At 32.5% G+C, this 20,672-nt stretch overlaps 1 protein-coding gene across 2 annotated transcripts in view; it reads right to left on the bottom strand.

Moving 5' to 3' along the window:
• LOC126880499 (protein salvador homolog 1) overlaps positions 1–20,672 on the bottom strand; it is a 53,185-nt gene that overhangs the window by 17,555 nt on the left and 14,958 nt on the right. For both annotated transcript variants that reach the window (XM_050644380.1, XM_050644379.1), the window contains exon 3: positions 9,470–9,593. In XM_050644380.1, coding sequence (XP_050500337.1) covers positions 9,470–9,593 — 124 coding nt within the window. The remainder of the gene's footprint in view (positions 1–9,469; positions 9,594–20,672) is intronic.

Raw genomic sequence — 20,672 nt, 5'->3', positions numbered from 1 at the left:
ACAAGAATTTCTGTCAGACACAGATTCTTGTACAAGAACTGCGCCAATTTCTGCGCAAAGAGCAAAAACGTAAAACCTGGTGGTAAAACATCTAAATGTCATAATGGCGGCTGAAAATGGGATCATATGATTTATGTCTTGATGAATTTATTTGTGTTTTTGTAGGTATTATTTATAAATCTGTTATTGGACTACTGTTCTACTAATAACCATATATTTAGCTCCTAGTAAAGCTCAAACTATAACTTTGGCTTTCATTGTGTTGCATAATTTTTTAATTGAGGAAAATAAGTTCTTAATTTGGATCAAACTGAAGATAATTCTAATGCAAATATTTTAGCAGAAATATCAAAACAAAATAAAAACACAAATAATCAACCTCAAACAGTCAACGTGAAAATTCTGGTTAACATTAAAATGTTAAATTTATAAGTTTTTACAAGTTTATAAATTTTATAAAATTAGTGATGTTGAATAAGTAACTATTCGTTACAAAATACTCGTTACTTACGAATACCGAAAGTAACGATTACTATACAGAGAGGCAAATCGTTACTTTGATTTCTCTGATTACTTCGTTACTTCGTACCAATCGTATCAGAGCTAGTAACGACTATTGTATCTACTTTGATTACTCTGATTACTTCGTTACTTCATACCGATCGTATTAGAGTGAGTAACGACTATTGTATCTACTTTGATTACTCTGATTACTTCGTACCAATCGTATCAGAGCGAGTAACAACTATTATATCTACTTTGATTACTCTGATTACTTCGTACCAATCGTAACAGAGCGAGTAACGACTATTGTATCTACTTTGATGACTTTGATTTCTCGATAATTATGATTACCGGTACTCAAATACAAAAGTAACAAAAGTAATCATAGTAATAAAATCATTGTTATCCCTTAAACAGATCGGTGAAGGTCGTTGTTATATCGGAATACCTACACATAATAGCTACCTACTGAGAAATACGATTCTAGATATGATTACCGGTACTCAAATACAAAAATAATCATAGTAATCAAAGTAACGAATACTGTAAATGATTACTTTATACAAAATACCTACCTACTGAGAAATACGATTCTCGATATGATTACCGGTACTCAAATACAAAAGTAACAGAAGTAATCATAGTAATCAAAGTAATGAATACTGCAAATGATTACTTTATACAAAAGTAACGATTTGTCACGAATACTCGAAAGTAACTATACCCAACATCACTACTACCATACCAATGTAACGTGACACAGTGTGGCAAACAAAATTTCGACCAACCACGTGCCGAATTACACACAATTTTCGATACAAGAACTTGCATAGTGTCATACAGGGCACAAATGTACGCACAAGAAAATGTATATAACTTTCTAATATCAGAAACAATATTAAAAATGATACAAGAAAATGCATAGTGTCATACAGCCTTAAGGTACAGCGCTCACGGCGCAACTATGATCTGAAACCAATTGCGCTTCTGACTGTTTTGTGATCTCGGCAGCATAGAAGCACAGAGATTCGCCTATGAGGCAATCTGACTTAAAATTGTTTCCAATTAGTCTTATACCAGATTAAACCAAAACCAAACGCCAGAATTAAGATTTAAGGTTCTACGTCCGCAGAAGTAGAAATTAGGAGGGGAGTTACACAAGGATGTGTTTATCATCCCTGCTATTCTTCTTCTTTAAGTTCCATCTTCTATCGAAGGTTGGAAATCATCATGGCAATGCGGACCCTGTTGACTGCCGCTCTAAATAGCTCTGCACTACTGCATTCGAACCATTCCCGTAAGTTCTTAAGCCAGGATGTTCTTCGTCTTCCCACATTTCGCTTTCCTCGGATTTTGCCTTGCATAATAAGTTGTAATAATGAGTATTTTTGCCCTCTCATCACATGTCCCAAGTACTCAAGTTTTCGTCTTTTGATAGTTAGTATTATTTTCGGTTGATTTGCTATCCTTCTAGTTACTTCCACGTTCGACATTCTTTGAATCCATGATATTCGTAGGATTCTTCTGTAATACCAAAATTCAAGGGCGGCCAACTTATTCAAATGGACTTGTTTCAACGTCTCCACGCTTCCAAGCCATAAAGAAGAGTAGAGAACACGTAACGTCGAAGCATCCTTAGGCGTAGTTCTAACCTTATATCCCGACAACAAAGAAACTTTTTAAGTTTCATGAAGGATGCACGTGCTATTTTAATACGTGTCTTAATTTCTTTGGTTTGGTCTACATTTGATGTTATCCATGTTCCTAAGTATTTGTAGTTATCCACAGTCTCAATCACAGTATCTTCTATAGCTAATTGGATGTTTACGTGCGCTGATTTAGTTATGATCATGCATTTAGTTTTCTTTAAATTCATCTTCAGTCCGTACTCATGACAGCGTTCATTAAGGCGTTGCATTACGTTCTGTAAATCATTGTTGTTATCTGTTATTATTACTGTATCGTCTGCAAAACGTAAGTTGTTAAAAACTTCTCCATTGATAGATATACCTTCTATTGAATCTGAGAGCGCTTCTTGAAATACCGCTTCACTGTAGACATTGAAAAGTAGTGGAGACAGCACGCAACCCTGACGGACTCCTCTCTGTATTTTGATATCTTGGGTGTCCTGGTTGTCAACTCTTACCTTGGCAGTTTGATTCCAATATATATTAGATATAATTTTCATGTCACGACTGTCAATATTTTTGCTTTGTAATATATATACACGCTTTTTATGTTGAACTTTATCAAATGCCTTTTCAAAGTCTACAAAACATAAGTACATATCCTGATTCATGTCCATGCATCTCTGGGCCAGCACATTCAAGCCGAACAAAGCATCTCGTGTGCTCATACCATTTCTAAAGCCAAATTGTGTGTCACTGATTTCATATTCGAGAGTTTTAACAATTCTACTGTGTATTATTTTCAAAAATGTTTTAAGTGTGTGACTCATTAAAGATATTGTTCTGTGATCCGAGCAGATTGTTACAATTGACTTTTTGGGAATTGCTACAAAGGTCGATATATACCCCTGCTATATTTAATCTTCATTCCGAATTTCTATTTAAAGAGGCACTGGAGGATTCCAAGGCTGGAGTCAAGGTGAATGGCGTAAACATCAATAGCATCAGATACGCCGATGACACGGTGTTGATTGCGGATTCTGACTTTGGTCTACAACGACTTATCGACAGGACCAACTCGATCTGTGAGTAATTCGACATGAAAATAAACATTAAGAAAACCAAGGCGATGTCAATCCCAAAAAACCAGAATGTACGTCAATGTGGCACAATAAACGGGCACATTTTAAAAGAGGTCAATAAATTTAAGTAGGTACTTGGGATGTTGGATCAATAGCAGCCTAAATCCTGATAGACCAGGGCGAATCTGTTTTGAGGTGGATGTGAGAGATGGCATTCGGATTTTTGCAGATAAAGTTAGGTGACAACTTCATTAATTATAAATGACTTATGCTCCTTCTCAAATATGCCCGAAACATAAATAAAAAAATTAAAATATTTAAAAATTTCGATAAACATCGAATTTTTTCTACTTTTTTTGCTTATAACTGTAAAACGATTCACTTTGGAACAAAGTCGTAAATAAACAAAATAAAGATAATTAAATTTTGTATGATATACGACTGATTAAAAATGTCTTAAATTATTACTCTTTCTGCAAAATAGCAATAAATACAAAATATGGGGGCAAAATAAGCCTGTTTTTGTTCAATGTTTTTCAACCATTTGGTAGCACTCAGATCCTTCGTAATTCGCTTATTTTATAACATACTTAAACCGTCCACCAAATTTCATTAAAATCGACCTAATAGATTTTGCATAATAATTTTGCAATCAAATTTTTTAAAATTTTTTTAAGTTTAAAATTTTTTAAAAACTTTCTGAACAAAAAGTAGATCATTTAAAAGTTTTCTATTTTTTTACATATAAACAGGCGCTTACCTATCTAATACACTGCAGAATTAAAATCGGATTATTTCAGCAGCCTCAGCAATGTTTTAAAGTTATATATTTTGGCTTATAAACAAATTAGTGCTGTCGCCAGGAGGGGGCGCAACGACCTACTTTATTTAGATGGACTTACCCAAGTTTTTTTATGTATTTTGACCGGTAGAACACGAATTTTTTGGGTAACAGTTGATCCGGATGTCGATGAGATTGTTATAAACAAAGAACTTGAGGAATTACATAACATCGATTTTGTTGCAAAAATAAAACATTTTTTTGTATTTCTTGGGTCATTCTAGGCAAAAAATGTTGTTACAGATTATTTTGTAGGATGCATAGTTTTCGAGATAAACGCGGTTGAACTTTCAAAAAATCGAAAAATTGCAATTTTTGAACCCGAATAACTGTTGATTAAAATAATTAAACTTTTATAAAAAAGAACTTTTTTATAATAAAACCTTTTTATTATTTATAGGAAAGAATATAAAATAATTTAACGATAAACGATTAAACGATAAAATGCTTAAAATTATTCCAAAAATTACACTCTAATAAAAATAGTTATTTATGAAACAGTTCGTGAAGTATGCTTTTTGCGAACGCCCGGATATTTAGAGCACGAGCCACAACGGAGCGAATGCTATACATCGCGTAAGTTCGCAAAAAGTACTTCACGCACAGTTTCATACAATATTTTATCTACGATAAACAAATATAAAAACTGTAACTCTTCGTCATTGGAGTTCATTTCTATTCTACAATTTTTAGAACTTTGACATTTAAAAATCCTAACTACTTTCAAACCACAAAACTGTCAAAAATTTTGTTGTAAGGCATTGCTCATATTGTCATCACCATAACAACGCGAAAGTTAAGGATATTTGATTATATGAAAGTGTGCCAAAAACCCATTGAAAGTGTGCGAAAAAGTAAATCACATTTAAAATACATTGTTACTTCACGCACACTTTAAACTCTTCACGCACTGCTATCTATAATGACAGTTTTCACAAACTAAAAACTTATACATAATATGACATAGAGTAGATAAAGTACTTTTTATAATATCACGGTTTTGTTATTGTACATGTACATTATGTAGGACACAACATGTTTGGAAAGAATAATTAACTTATAAAATATGAATTTTTAGTAGGTGTATTAACTGTTATTTATAATTATGATTCCAAAAATTACACTAGTATAAAATAGTATTTTTTATAATACCACGGTTGCTTAAAATGGTATATATAATTTTAAGTATATAAACTTTTAATTATTTATGAAAACAATTAAAAAAAGATACGCAACAGCCGGGTTCCAACTGGGGACCTCTCGATCTGCAGTCTAATGCCACTGAGGCACCGTCAATTTGTAGATATCGATTTATTAACGTACTTTAAAATATCATTGCATTAGTCACATTTTTAAAATAGTTTGAAATTAAAAAAAAAATCGATTAATCCATACAGTGTGATTGGTCAATGGGGTAAAGCTTTGTAGATCCGTTATAAGTAATAGATAGTAATTAAAGTTAGTAACAAAAATTGTAGCCAACTTTGATTACAGATTGATAATCAGTAATCGTAAATTGTAAGTTTTAGAAAATTATTCAGTCATGGCTTACTTAAAATTTGGAAAGATTTAGACCCGTAATTGTTAATAATTTTGCTCTGAAAAATGAAAATATCTCGAAAACTAATAAATTTACACATAGAGAATGTTAAACAAAAATGATAGTATGGCAATGGTACTTTTCAATAATGATATAAAATACAGGGCGTTCTATTTAAAATTACTGAGAAAATAATGTACGTGCGTTTTGACTCACCCTGTATTCAATATACAGAAAATTAGCAAAACAAACATTTACGAAAATTTTAACAATAAATAAAAAAATATGACGTCAATAAACCATTGACCTTGTGCTTGCTTTTATTTATACAGGTAGTTAAACTTGTTACGATTTTCATATAAAATTGGTTATAACTTTGTAAATACCCCGTATAACATACCAAACCTTTATATTTTTGTAATCGAAAAGTTACGAAGATTTCGAATATAAAATAAAATACAGGGTGTTCTATTTAAAAAAACATAAGTTTGGTCTGCCACTATGTTATCGAACACCCTGTAACATTCTAACTAATTTTGTAATATGAAGCTCAAAGTTCGCTACAATTTTTGTTATTAAGTTTTATCGCTATACATGACTATAACGAATCTACGGAGCTTCTTCACCCCACTAATTAATCACCCTGTATAATAGCAGTTAAATATTGCATTGTTAGCTAGTTCTAAACTACCCTGAAAATTTCAGGTGTCTAGGTAGCCTAGAACTATTTTTAAAATGGATTACAAAATTTGCGGAGTCCGTGATACCAACCAAGCCAAGTATATAAAAAGGTTTTAATAAAATAGCAATTCTGCTGACAGCATTTGAAAGTTTAAGTCAAATTATACCGGTTTTAATTATTTGCATTGCCAAAAATTAATTTTTTTTATTTTTAAACAAAGCTATTTGTTTATAAGCCGAAAAATTGTTTATAATTTTAAAACATTACGGAGGCCCCTTAAATAATCCGATTTTAATTATGTAAAGTGTATTAGATAGGCAGAGCGCCTCTTTATATGTAAAAAAATTAGCCAACTTCTAAATGGTCTACTTTTTGTATGAGAAAGTTTTTAAAAAATTTAACTTTAAAAAAAATTAGATCGCAAATTTATTATGCAAAATCTATTAAGTCGATGTTAATGAAAGTACCCCGCACAAACCTTATGGAAATTAGGTCTCAGTGGATTTCGTTCATACTTTGGGAAAATTCTCTTTGAAGCATCCTGATAAAAAGTGTTCATGGGCACAACTCAATCGTATGAAGGATTTTCAAGATATAAAGGCACAAACTCGGAAAATTATAAGATTTACTGGGTATTCCAATTCCCTGAGTTACTGGTTATCTGGCAACATGTAGAAGTTTGGATCAAGGAAAAATACTAGTAGTATATGATTTTTTCCTGGCTATCCAATGGCGACCTTTACTTTGACCTTGACCTTCACCGGACGTCATCTTCTAGAGTTTCGAGGGTTTTCGGCATTAAATTGATATAAACAGATTACTCATGGTTTTTTGGGATCGCTAAACACGAATATGCCAACAGAATTGACCTTCGGAGGACGTGGTGGCCAGGGCCACTTGAGTTCATCATGGTTCCAAAATATGCATAGTGGTCTACTCATTCGATATTGGTTTCGTTTATGAAGAGATGCAAGTTATTTCTTTGAGTTTTTGATATTCCCATAAATTTTGTTTTATTGACTTTCATTGCTAGGCCTATTTTTATCCATATTCTGCTATTCTGGTCACCAGCCTCTGAAGATCCCCAATATTTTCGGCTAAGATGACAGTATCATAATGTTGTCAAGTGTAACTCCATTTACCTTTATTCCAGCTGTTTTCCCTCGAGAGATTTTTTCAGGATCTCTTCAGAGTAGGCATTAAAAAGATTTTTCGACAATACCCATCCCTGTCTCAGCCCACGTCTGACTTTAATTCAATCTGTCTGATTTAACGTTATTACTTGAACATTTGGCAAACATTTTAGGATATAAAAATGTTAAGATTATTCAAATTATACGAAAATTAAAAACTGGTCAAAACATCATGTTTAGATTATTTCAAGAGTATAAAGAATTTATATTAACTGAATAATTGAAAAAGTTACGCATATTTTTATTTTAAGATTTTATTTTAATTTTGTGTAGACATTACAATTATCAGTTGGAGATAAGTAAAAATGAAGAGGCTATTACAAAACATATTAATCTATTGATTTGATAGACCTTACTACGACTGAAAGAAGACAAGAAGGGAAAAGGCCAATTAACAGATGGCAAGAAGTATGGAACAACACGAAAGATGTGACACAGTGGACAAACGAATCCCCAACCTAAGAGATTGGGTGGACTGTAGTCTCAGAGGACTGGATTATTTCCTAAAGCAGGTGCTCACAGATCACGGGTGATTTAGGGTTTACCTCTCTAGGTTCGGAAATATTGTCATCGATAAATACTTATACTGCGGACATCCCAACATTATGACACATACGATGTTGAAGTGCTGTTGAGATAATAGCTATCACAACATGACAATAGGACGTCATAAAGATCGTCCTAACAAAGAGAGAGACTGTACTACTATAGAGGTGCTGGTTCTAAATATAATATATGAGGATATCTACCTGTACCTGTAATAAAGGTGGTGGGAGAGGGATGTTTAAACACTAAGGTTTAAAGGAGCTTTTACCATGAGTACTAACTATTTATTGAGAGGAGATATATACAAAATAGAGTAAGAACAAACCTAGGAGAAAAAGAGAACAGCATACATAAAACAAAATGCGTGGATGCAACACTAGTGTTGATCAAGAGAAGAGAGAGAGAGAGATAGAGCAAAAAAACACTAAAACAAAATGGATGCAACACTAGTGTTGATCGAGAGAAAATAAAATACCTACTACAAACTACAAGAAGTACTTACGAGCTACAATGAATCTTTCAGTCTAAAGTCCGTGTACGCACTATATTGTCTGTTCAAAAGTCACTTGTTTCACGATCCAGTCTTGAGACGATGTGGAAACGGTGGATTGAAGGCAACGTAGATCCCAACTAAGCTTGGGAACAGGTGAGTGATGATTCCTGACACTTTAAAGGTGCAAGAGATAGAGAACTGTTGCGTTGCTCGTAACTTTGTTGTCCCTGGCGGACAGATCGAGAGAGAAGTTTTCACGATTCTCACTTTATCCTTGACGGATTCACTTTTGAGCGTCGAGTCTGGCAACGGTGTGTTGTCCAGATTTCGTACTGATACACACTTGACTGGGCAACAGGATGTTGCCTTGATCTCAGTTGAGAACCCACTGAGAGGGTGAGAGCGGGTGCTTTCCTATCTTGAGGAGAAAGTTCTTTTTTCAACACATGGTCTTTTAGACACACACATTAAAAACTAAACACTTGTCCTTACATTTGCACTGTTGACAGCGTTGCATTTCAAAAATGGAGTTATAATTAAAAATATTTCAAACTATTTTTCATGTTCGAATAATTATTCGAACAAGTGCAACAGATGGGTGTAGAAAGGAGCAGAATGAAAAGAGACATGTGTGAATTTTATGATAGTGAGAAAATGATTGAAAATAAAGCACGTTAGATTAGTGTACACAACTATATCCGTGCAATGACAATAAAGAAAGAACAGAAATAAAAACAGTTGGACCAACGGCAAACGTTAGAGGCAAAGATGTAAGTTAAAGGTATAGAGAATACGATTTGATACAAGGCGAACAAGTGATTCAGACGTTGACGAAGTAAGTGATGGCGTTCTAGAAGCGATGAGGGTCTTCCACGTGCCATTTGGAATGTGATTACCACGTTATATACCTTTTCCTATAGTTGCGAAAATCTTATAAAAACATTATAATGATCAACTTACTGCTGAACTATCGTTGTATACACTTCCAAGGGGTTGATTTGAGTATATTGGCTGGGATGAATTTATCACTGGATTGCCAAACGTGGTTGAATCACCAGCTAGTCCTATTGTAAGATTTGCGAACCTATAAATAAAATACAATAATGAAATAAGGAACAAGAAACAAGTTAGCAAAAAATAATTCTTAATAATTTTCAACACCTGAAGTGATCAACATGATTTAATACAAGCATTTTTAATATTAACACGCAATATGCGATTGATATAAAATATCAATCTGGGCAGTATCCAAATCTATACTAGTAGAGACTAATTGATTTTAAGTCCATCTCCTTAATTAACCAATCGGCACACCGCAGGTTGGTATAAAACGGTTTATAACACACAAGGCTCTTCTTAAGTCCCTACCCTCTAGGAACGTTGGCTAGCACATTGGACAACATTACTCTATCTAATGCCGCCCTGAATAAAACTGTTGACGACATTTCCTCCATGCTCGTAGGTTCCGCAGCCACGATAATCTGCGTCCTGCCGACCTAAGACCTTGTATTTTTCTCTACAGAATAAGCTACAGCAGGTGGTACTTCTCTTTTCTCATGATGTGTCCTTAGTATTCCAATTTTCTACTTGATAGTAGAGAGGTATTCTAGTTCTCCACCGACGTGTTGTAAGGTGGTGTCATTATTAGATATATGATACTTATATCCAAACGCATTTATGCGTTTACATGAGGCGTTTGTGAGAGTCCACGCTTCTGCTTTCGTTTAGCTATACGGTTTATAATTCTCTGAAGCCCCTGTGCACTATACGCTATAGGAATAATGCCATCTGCGTACTTCAGGTTATTCACCACCCCACCTCCCCATTTTGTATAGCGCTTGGTTAAATAGGAGGGGTGATAGTGCAGAACCCTGATATACTCTTCTCTTTATTTTGAACTCCTATTACTTTTTTACTCATATGACAAATGGACTTTTGTTGCAGTTATAGCTTTGATATTATTTCTGCCTCCCTGTCGACTATTCCCGACTTTTGTGAGATTGAGACGAGTTTGCTATGCGTGACTGTATCGAAGGTTTTTCAAAGTCCCTGAAGCATGAGAAGCCTGTTTGAAGTTAAGGAGAATAGGGCCTCTCGTGTGCTGACCCGCGTTGTAAAGCCAAATTGGGGCGCTTACGTTTTCATCTAGCATCTACTCGGGTTTATATATTGCTAAAAAATGCTTTCAGGGCGGGCTTATCATATTGATTATTCTATGAGCGGATTATATTCCTCTTAAGCTCTTCAATTTCTTTGTGTCTATCTTTTTACCACTGATTTTGGCTTCACGAATCTCTTTGCGAATGATTCCTTTGACTTTCATATGTGCTTCAGGACTCTTTAAATTGTTTATATCGATTTTCTTCCTTCAAGAATCTTCGTTTAACTTTCTTGAAATTTTATTTTTAATTTTCAAGACAGGATTGTGGTCAGATCCGATATCGGTCCCAGGGCATGTTCTAACTCCATACAATCCATTTCTGTATCTTTGGCTGATCAATACGAAGTCAATTTGCTTTCCTACGAAATGTTGAGGAGACTGACAGGTGTATAGACTTCTCGAAGGCAGTTAAAACTATGTTTGTGTTTGAAATACATATCTAATTATTCTTCCTTGAAGAATTAGATTAATATATCTCCTCTACTGTTTAGGCCTTCCAAACCAAAGTCACCCACTACATTCTCAATGTGGCCTTGTCCTACCTTATCGATAAACACCGCTACCTGAGAGCGGGAGTTGACAATTATTATGAATTAAAGGCAATGAGGAACAGCGAAAGATTTGGACTGCTGCAACTAATCTTACAAGGAAAAGTAGAACGAAAACGGGAAGCACGAAGGCGAAGGATTTCTTGGCTAAAAAATCTCCGTACGTGGTTTAACACAACAACCACAAATCTGTTCAGAGCAGCAGTCTGCAAAGAATATATCAGTGTAAGATTGTACAAAAATTTGAGAACAATATTAACGAAAATTTTATTTTGGACAGAATTTCGCGTAATCAAAGGATATGAAAAGATTATAATCAATCATAAACTAGAAATCGGAAAAACTTGTAATATTTAAGTTATGAAGTGATAACAATATAATTCGAAGAATAATTCATGAATAATTGATTTTTCTCTTTTAAAAAATAAATACCAAGAATAAACCCAATCAAATCGAAAAGAGATAAAAATTGATATCTTATCAAAAATATTATTTCCGGTATTAAAAAGAATCGTTAGAAAAATAATTTTAAACTTAAAAAAGAAGTCAGAAAAGATTGTTCGTGGACAAAAATGAAATTGTTCTTGGAGGAGACGGTTTTTAGAGACAATATGTGAATATACGGGGGTAGGAAGGAATTTACAGGGTGCTTCAAAATCACTTAAATAAAATATGGCTCCTTACTGAGGGTGTTTTATTTAAAAATTTAAAAACTATTTTTGCTCAGTATTTTAATACTATTCGACGTATCCTTTCCATACTTGGCAGAAAATGTAGGTACTATACACCCTAAAATTATGTTAAATAAACGTTTCTGGCTATTATCAGAAGTGTTGGACAGGGGACAGTGAATGGCTGACCCTTCTCAAATTCTATGCCACTGGCAAAATTGCCATTTTGGCACACTTTTTCAATATTTTTTCAATATTTTTCAATATTCATTCAACAAACTCCAATACTCTCTATGTATATAACATACTCTTCACTCGTGAAGTTAAACATGCAACACCACATGCATTTTGATTAATGTATTATGCCACTTAATTTTAAACTTTAAATATCTTAAATGGTTTTATCGTTGCGGGTGAAGAGTATGTTATTTACATAGAGTATTGGAGAATCGAAAAATTGCGCTAAAATGGCAATTCTGCCAGTGGCGTAGAATTTGGAAAGGGTCAACCATTCGCTGTCCCCTGTTGTAAGCCTCTGGTAATAGCCAGAAACGTTTATTTAACATAATTTCATAGGGTGTATACAGTGTATATGTTACGGTAAGGATGATTAATTGGAAATTATTAATAATTACCGGTTACCATTAATACAAACCGAATAGCTAGGTAAAAGTAATAAATATGGCAGAATTAATCACATCGACCGGTAATTATTAATAAATCCCGGAATACAACGGTAAATGTGATAAATTTCAATACTGTTAAGTGCGTAGAAGCTTGCGGAGTGTAGGGAGGTTTATTAGTCACTGCGACATACCAGAGCTAAATACGGCGCATAGTACATACTACGGTGTTAGTCAATCTGTAGTCCGAAGCGGCCACTGTGTAATACACTATTTAATATATTAAATACATAAGGCTAAAGTAGGATTAAAAACATCTTTACCTCCTGGTACTTTATCTGAAATCAGAAGAAGATTTAGAAGCGATAATAGCAGATCATTCTGATGACGCTGATGATCGAGCAAAGCACCGTGGTGATATGGAACTCAACAGTACAACCGAGGATTCACAGTTAGTGAATATTGAAGATACAGGTAACACTAACAGCCCAATCGAATATAATGCGTGAGCAATAATTGCTGTCAATGAGGAAGACAAAGCCAGTATTGGCATTAAACAAAAGGAGGGAGACGAAGAAGATGGCAGTGCAATTGACAAAACTTCAAAAAACTTCGACAAAAAGAAAATTCAGGAGACGTGGGATCTTGCTAAATAGTCACTTATAAAAGAATCTGATATGTATATCTGATATGTAAGAAATGTTAAAGTATTCTAATGATAGATTCCCTGTTGAAAAAGTAGGTCAAAGTGTTAGAGTGCGAATTCCAGAATTTGAGAGAGCTAAGGCCGATAGGCGAAACATTTTTGCCATTATTATTTCTGTTATAGATGAAAAGCTATACAAGTTAGGCAATAAGCATGGCATTTTAAACCAACTTCATGCAAGAAACGAATTTTCCACCTGCAAGGAAACACTATTTCAGTCAATGAAGCGCCTGATACTGAGATAAGTCTCAGTGAATGTGTTCGTAAAGATTCGAATTAGGCAGTCAAGGATTCCGCCACTGCAATTATTGTAGTGGCCAATGCAATTAAAAACGCTGCAAATGCAAAAAATTAAGCGTTCTTTGTAATTATAAGTGCTACAAGACCCTTTCCTATAAAACTAAGTAATTATAGTCTAGTAACTTAAATCCTAATGCGTGTCTATGAGTTTGTTTTTACTTATAAGATGTCTAGTTGAGTTTTTTATTGATAAATTCTGTTTAAGTGTTTAACTTTATTATCAAATTTCATAAATAAACAATAGTGAATCCCAAAATTCGTTTTTATTACATTAACCAGAATTGTTAGGAAAGTATTAATATACCGGTAAAGCTAATTATAAAGGCATTATTAATCACATTGACCAGCTGCTACGGTTACTATTAATATTTACCGGTAATTATTAATACAGACCGGATTTATCACATCAACCGTAACATATATAGTACCTACACTTTCTGCCACATATGAAAAGGATACGTCGAATAGTATTAAAATACTGAGCAAAACAGTTTTTAAATATTTAAATAAAACACGCTGTAACTCAGTAAGGAGCCACATTTTATTTAAGTGATTTGGGATCAATCTTAATATTTTGAGGTCCAGAATCTCCAACTCAGAGATTGGACATTCTTGATGAAACACCCTGTATATTATACCGATGAAAGTTAAATGAATGATATATACAGTTGATCCCAAATCCTTTTTTCAGTGCGTCATTAATTTTGACGTCACATAACATTTTTAGAATGTCGCGAATCAAGGCAAGACATTTTAGTTAAATGTGACAGTTGTCAGAATATTTATATTTATGTTTATATAAATATCAATATTTACATAAATATTTGCCAGAATGATAATATTTAAAATATTTTAAGTAAAAAATAAATAAATAAAGAATACAATTTCACTATGTCCGAATATACCAATGACACAAAATATTTATATTTACATCATTGACAAAGGGCCTAGCCGGGTAAGATGATGAAAAGTGCCCCCAACTCGATTCGAATTCCAGATAGGTCACCGTTTAGCATATATAGTGAAACTAACTTTCTGAAATTTTTACCCTAGGTGGTCATGTGACCCACCTAGAGCCTAATTAGGGTTTTTATGCTTTTATTTTTTATCTCAGCCGCATCGAGAACTAGCGAAAAACTTTAAATAAATAAGTTGTAATCTTTAATTTAAAAAGTTCTGTCCGAAATTTTTTTTTAATTTTTGGCGGGAAATTTAAATTTTAGAACGATTTTAAAATTTTAAATGAGTATAAAAAAATAACTAAGACATTCGTTTTCACGAAAAAAATATATAACGTGTATTTTTGCATAATGTTTCACCCTGAATTTTTTCAAATTTTTAAAATTGGTGAAACGCACCTTTAAAATAAAAAACCGCATTTTTTCGTTTTTTTTTTTTGTTTTTTGATACAACTTTATACATATTTTTCAAAAAAGGTAACACCGTTACTGGAGTAGGTAACAAACTGAAAAATAATTGGGGTTTGCTTAATAAAATTTTTTTGTAACGCCATACTTTTTCAAGATACAGGGCGTTGAAGAGAACAAAATTTTACACATTTTTTACGATTTTGCCAAAACTACTGCCAACATTGTAATAAAACTTGGCGGGTTTTAAGAGGTAGTTATTGTGCATGTTTTGACATACAATTAACGATTTGATATTCATCATTGGCGCGCTTAGGGGTAATGGTCTGAACTTTTCAAAAAAAAGATAGTACGCCACTGACATATTTCAAGTTAATACTCATTTTTGAATTCCTCGTTCAATTTGCGATAAGAAAACTATCTTCTCATTTTTGTATACGAGGCGCCGTTTTGCTGCAAAAAATAAAATATCTTAACGCTTCCAAAGTATTCGAATTAGTTTTTATAATGGATGTACGAGTTTATGTAGATCTAGAAACTACTATAATAGTAGTATTTTATTTCATAGAAGTTCGAATACTTTGTAAGGGTTAAGATGTTTTATTTTTTGAATAAAAATGACGCGTCGTATGAAAAAATAGAAAGATAGATTTTTTGTCACAAATTGAACGAGGAATTAAAAAACGATTGTTAATTTGAAATATGTCAGTGGCGTACTATCTTTTTTCTTTAAAAAGTTCAGACCATTACCCCTATGCGCACCAATGATAAATATAAAATTCTTAATTGTATGTCAAAAAATGCACAACAACTACCTCTTAAAACTCGCCAAATTTTATTACAATGTTGCCAGTAGTTTCGGCAAAATCGTAAAAAATGTGTAAAATTTTGTTTTCTTCAACGCCCTGTATCTTGAAAATGGATAGCATTACAAAAAATTTTTATTAAGCAAACCCCAATTATTTTTCAGTTTTTTACCTATTCTAGTGACGGTGTTACCTTTTTTGAAAAATATGTATAAAATTGTATCAACAAACGAAAAAAAGAACCGAAAAATGCGATTTTTTATTTTTAACGGTGCGTTTCACCAATTTTAAAAATTTGAAAAAATTCAGGGTGAAATATTATGCAAAAGTACACGTTATATATTTTTTTCGTGAAAACGAATGTCTTAGTTATTTTTTTATACTCATTTAAAATTTTAAAATCGTTCTAAAATTTAAATTTCCCGCCAAAAATAAAAAAAAAATTTCGGACAGAACTTTTTAAAGCTTACAACTTTTTTATTTAAAGTTTTTCGCTAGTTCTCGATGCGGCTGAGATAAAAAATAAAAACATAAAAACCCTAATTAGGCTCTAGGTGGGTCACATGACCACCTAGGGAGCTAAAAATTTCAGAAAGTTAGTTTCACTATATATGCTAAACGTTGACCTATATGGAATTTGAATCGACTTGGGGGCACTTTTCATCCTCTTACCCGGCTAGGCCCTTTCTAACCTAGAATATTACAATTGGCATTTTATCCATAAACATTGGGAATATACTGTCACGATAAATTCCTCTTGTTTCAAATTATCTTCATTCGCATCGTGGATTGGTTATCTATTTCTTCTTCTTGTAGTTCCTTCTCCTAAAAGTTGGCTACCATCACAGCAATCCGTGCCTTATTGGCGGCTGCTTTGAAAAGATCTACTGAGCTGCAACTATACCACTCTCTTAAAGTTTCTCAGCCAGGAAATTCTTCTTCTACCTATAGATCTTTTACCCTTTATTGTACCTTGATTTGCCACAATGATTTTATTAACGTTTCAACGCCCAAATAGGGTGTCGTTGTCAAAATACAAAAAATATTAATGAATTAAACAAAAATGTTGTTGGTTAGTAAAAAAATTCTTCTAATAATTTATTTCTGACTCATTTATATCGGCAATTCAGACATATATTATACATTTGAAAGTAGAAGACTTTAAAATGATATTGCCAATATTTATGAGTTGCGTTCCTGGGACGACTTTACTGAAAGATAGTTCATTCTATTACATGAAATCAACCCTAACTCAAGAATATCCATCACAAAAAAATCATAACATGTGATCTATTTTTAAAAAGACAACCACATGCAATGATGACAGTAAAATTCTCGCGCTAGAGATTCCATAGTTAATCACGATGGAAAACCAGGAAAAAAAAAGAATGTGTGTGTACTTTGTACGCACGTAAGAAGTTATACTTCTATTATATGATTATATGATTATAAACGAAATTAATATACTTTTTATTTATATTTTATTTAAATATTAAACTAATTTATACTTACTACTTCTCAAACATTTTTATTAAAACAGTGCCAAAAATTAAAATAATAAAAGAATAAAACACACACCAACACATTAAAAATGCCACAAATGACTTCTGAACATTAATTGTCGGAAATTTTTTTAACTAAATACGTATTTTCTAAAAATAAAATTATATAATACTTACAATCATAAAATGTATAAAAAAAATAAAAGTTTCTATTGGGATTCGAACCAACTTATCAGCGCGGTTGGTATTGGCGTTGTATTGGGGTTCATTCGCATTAAACGCTTCGCCACGGAGACAACGTGTCATTATGTGCGAAGATCGACTAACTAAACGGATTAAACTTTTGACATTTTTGAATTACATAAATCAAATTATTTTGATTTTGAATTGAAAAAATACAACAAAACATAGAGTAAGAAAACAATATATTAGGTGAATATTGATAGAAATTTTGATGGTAATCAAATTATGTAAATAAAAGTATTACATACTATGTATTTTGGTAGGTTCAAATAGGTAGGTACCTATGATACATTTACAATTATTACGTACCTGTTGCTTTAAAAACTATTTAAAAGTCACTACAATTATAAACTTGTTTGTTTCTGTCGTCACAACAATAAAACTAATATATTATACATTTGTTTACCTTCATATTGAACAATTATTTATTATTGACAGATCATTTCAACACCCAATCAGAGCCCGTATAACGACTAATACCATACTGTCGGTGCGCAGATCAATATAAATTCACCCTCAATCTCAATCGCGCCTAAAGAAGTATAACTTCAAAAACCTCGTGATATTATCCCGACATCGTAAGTATTAGGTCTTACTTTAGTTTACTCTCATAGCTAATACCAAATTCTGACATTAATATGTACATATCTTATTTTAAATTATAAATAATATTAATAATACATAGATATATAAACAATATCTACTAAAATATAAAATATGTACTAACTCGATATGTTATTGACTTACTAATCCTGGTATTTTCTTTCTATTGACTTCTTCTTATTTAAAATAAAATACGTACCTATTAAGGTCAGAATTTGGTATTAGTTTTGAGAGTAAACTAAAGTAAGACAATACTTACGATGTCGGGATAGTATCACAAGGTTTTTTCCTGGTTTTCCCTCGTGATTTACTATGGAATCTCTAGCGCGAGAATTTTACTGTCACCTTTGCATTTTAAAGACAGATCACATGTTATGATTTTTTTGTGACGGATATTCTTGAGTTGGGGTTGATTTCATGTAATCTAATGAACTATCTTTCAATAAAGTCGTCCCAGGAATGCAACTCATAAATATTGGCAATATCATTTTAAAGTCGTCTAATTTAAAATGTATATGTCTGAATTGCCGATATAAATGAGTCAGATTAAATAAATTATTTAAAAATTTACTAAGCAACAACATTTTTGTTTAATTCATCAATATTTTATGTATTTTGATAACGACACCTGATTTGAGCGTCGAAAACGTTAATAAAATCATTTTTTAGTAAAATTGTGGCTTATTTCCCATCAAAACTAGTTAATTGCAAAAATGGGTAAACCCTCTAGTTGGCTGTATACCTTCAATAAAACAACGTGGAATGAAGTAAACACTTCTGTTGTATGTGGGTATATGAATCATATGAATCATATACCTATATACAACAGAAGTGTTTACTTCATTCCAAGTTGGTACATTTTTTTCTGTCACTTCAAGCTTAATGCGTTAAAGCATGCCACAACAGGTCGTAGTAGAAGAGATTTATGTGTCCCCAGCAGAGAGTGACACTCAATAGAGGCCGAGAGATACATTAGCGTATGGCTTCGCCTCAGCAAATAATTGTCTGTATCGGGATGAATGAAATCTTGATAGGGATAACTATGGTTTGTTTTTAAACCAGGAGTAATTCAAATTTACCGCGCCGTAATGCTTGTTTGTAATTGGTCCAACCCCAGGCAAGTTTACACCACTGTTTGTAATTTTGACAATAATTTATGAAATTTTGACACTTTTGTCATTCAGTTTTATAAGTAATATCAGCGATTTTTTGTGTTTTCTGCGTTATTCCTTTAATTTTTAGATTTTCAGTCTGCTTTTATATAAAAAACAGTTGTTTTTAGAACTCTTTAGCGACGTATTCGTATAATATAAGATTTATGGATTACCGTCGAAGCCGACATGATTAACCAAAAAAGAAGATGTCGCACCTTTAATAAAAAAAAAGAAATAATTCAAAAAACACAGTTTGTGGGAATTTGCAGTCAAAGTTTTTAAGTTTTGCACAGTACAGGTTAAAAATTAATTTCACAAAAATCGTACGGGTTAGAGGAATTCTAAAGGTTGGTGTGGAGAGTTTAATTAGTAAGCTCTTAGATTTTAGTAAATGCTAATCCTCTCGTCTATTGTTAAGGGTGCAAATGTGTTGTTCTTAGTTTATAGTTATTTCACTTTATGATTAAACATATATTCTGCGCCGATGAAATAATTCTACATGATGCTCTTTTATTGCTAAATGAACTGTCAGGTAAAATAAACAATTAGGTTTGTTGCAGTTTTGATGTAAAAACTTTGAGTTGACACTGAATTAATCCTAGTTGTTTCTATATTTTCTTAAACACAAAATGAATTTTCGTTTTCTTTATAATAAAATACTGATTATTCGTTTATTTATCTTTATTAACAAAATTGCCTGATTACAAAATTAAACTAAAACATAAGTAACACTATGATAATACAATGAAAAGATGTTAATACATTTTAAAAATAAACCGAAAATATAAAATAGATTGTTTCAAGAAACTTGTGTGGCTACTCTCAAATATGGCACAACGTTTATCTTAGAACTATGAATTAAAAAAACGATTAAATTATTGAATTATAAAATTGGGAGTAAAAAGAAGGAATCGATCCTTTAGATAGCAATGCTTGCAAATCTTTCCGTTTGTTTGTACTCAATTTTTGTTTTTCTGTATAGGCGGGTTTGAGTGCTATTTCCGTTATTGATCCTATTTTTTTTTCGTTTGTTCCTTACATCTACCTGTTTATAAGTCTCATCCTTGTATGATGTCTTATAAAAAATATGTAGGATTATCTTTGTTCACTTGTATTGCTTTGATTTCGTTTCAGTTAACATTTTCTACCTCAGTATTAATCGTAAAGTTATACCCCAATTCTTCTTGCAAACCTTTTAAATCATAAAATGATTGGTAATTCATCTCGTGCACAATTAAAGGTGGGTTCGATTTTCTAGCATTCCTTGCTAAAGTTACATATTGGTCTGGAGTGTAAATATATCCAGATTTCAAGCTCTTTTTAACTTCTTTCTCAATAAGACTGTGCACACTATCGGCTTCGTTCTGACTGTGGCCCCTTATTAAAAATGTATGTGTAATTCTCTTAATTTTTAACGTGTGCACAGCGAATAAATACAGCGACGTTATATACTTATTCTTGTTTTGGTCCACAGCAATT

Source organism: Diabrotica virgifera, chromosome 2 (assembly GCF_917563875.1).
Source record: "Diabrotica virgifera virgifera chromosome 2, PGI_DIABVI_V3a".
NCBI classification, from domain to species: domain Eukaryota; kingdom Metazoa; phylum Arthropoda; class Insecta; order Coleoptera; family Chrysomelidae; genus Diabrotica; species Diabrotica virgifera.
Note: the sequence above shows the minus strand (reverse complement) of the source record. Positions and strands in the feature narration are given on the sequence as shown.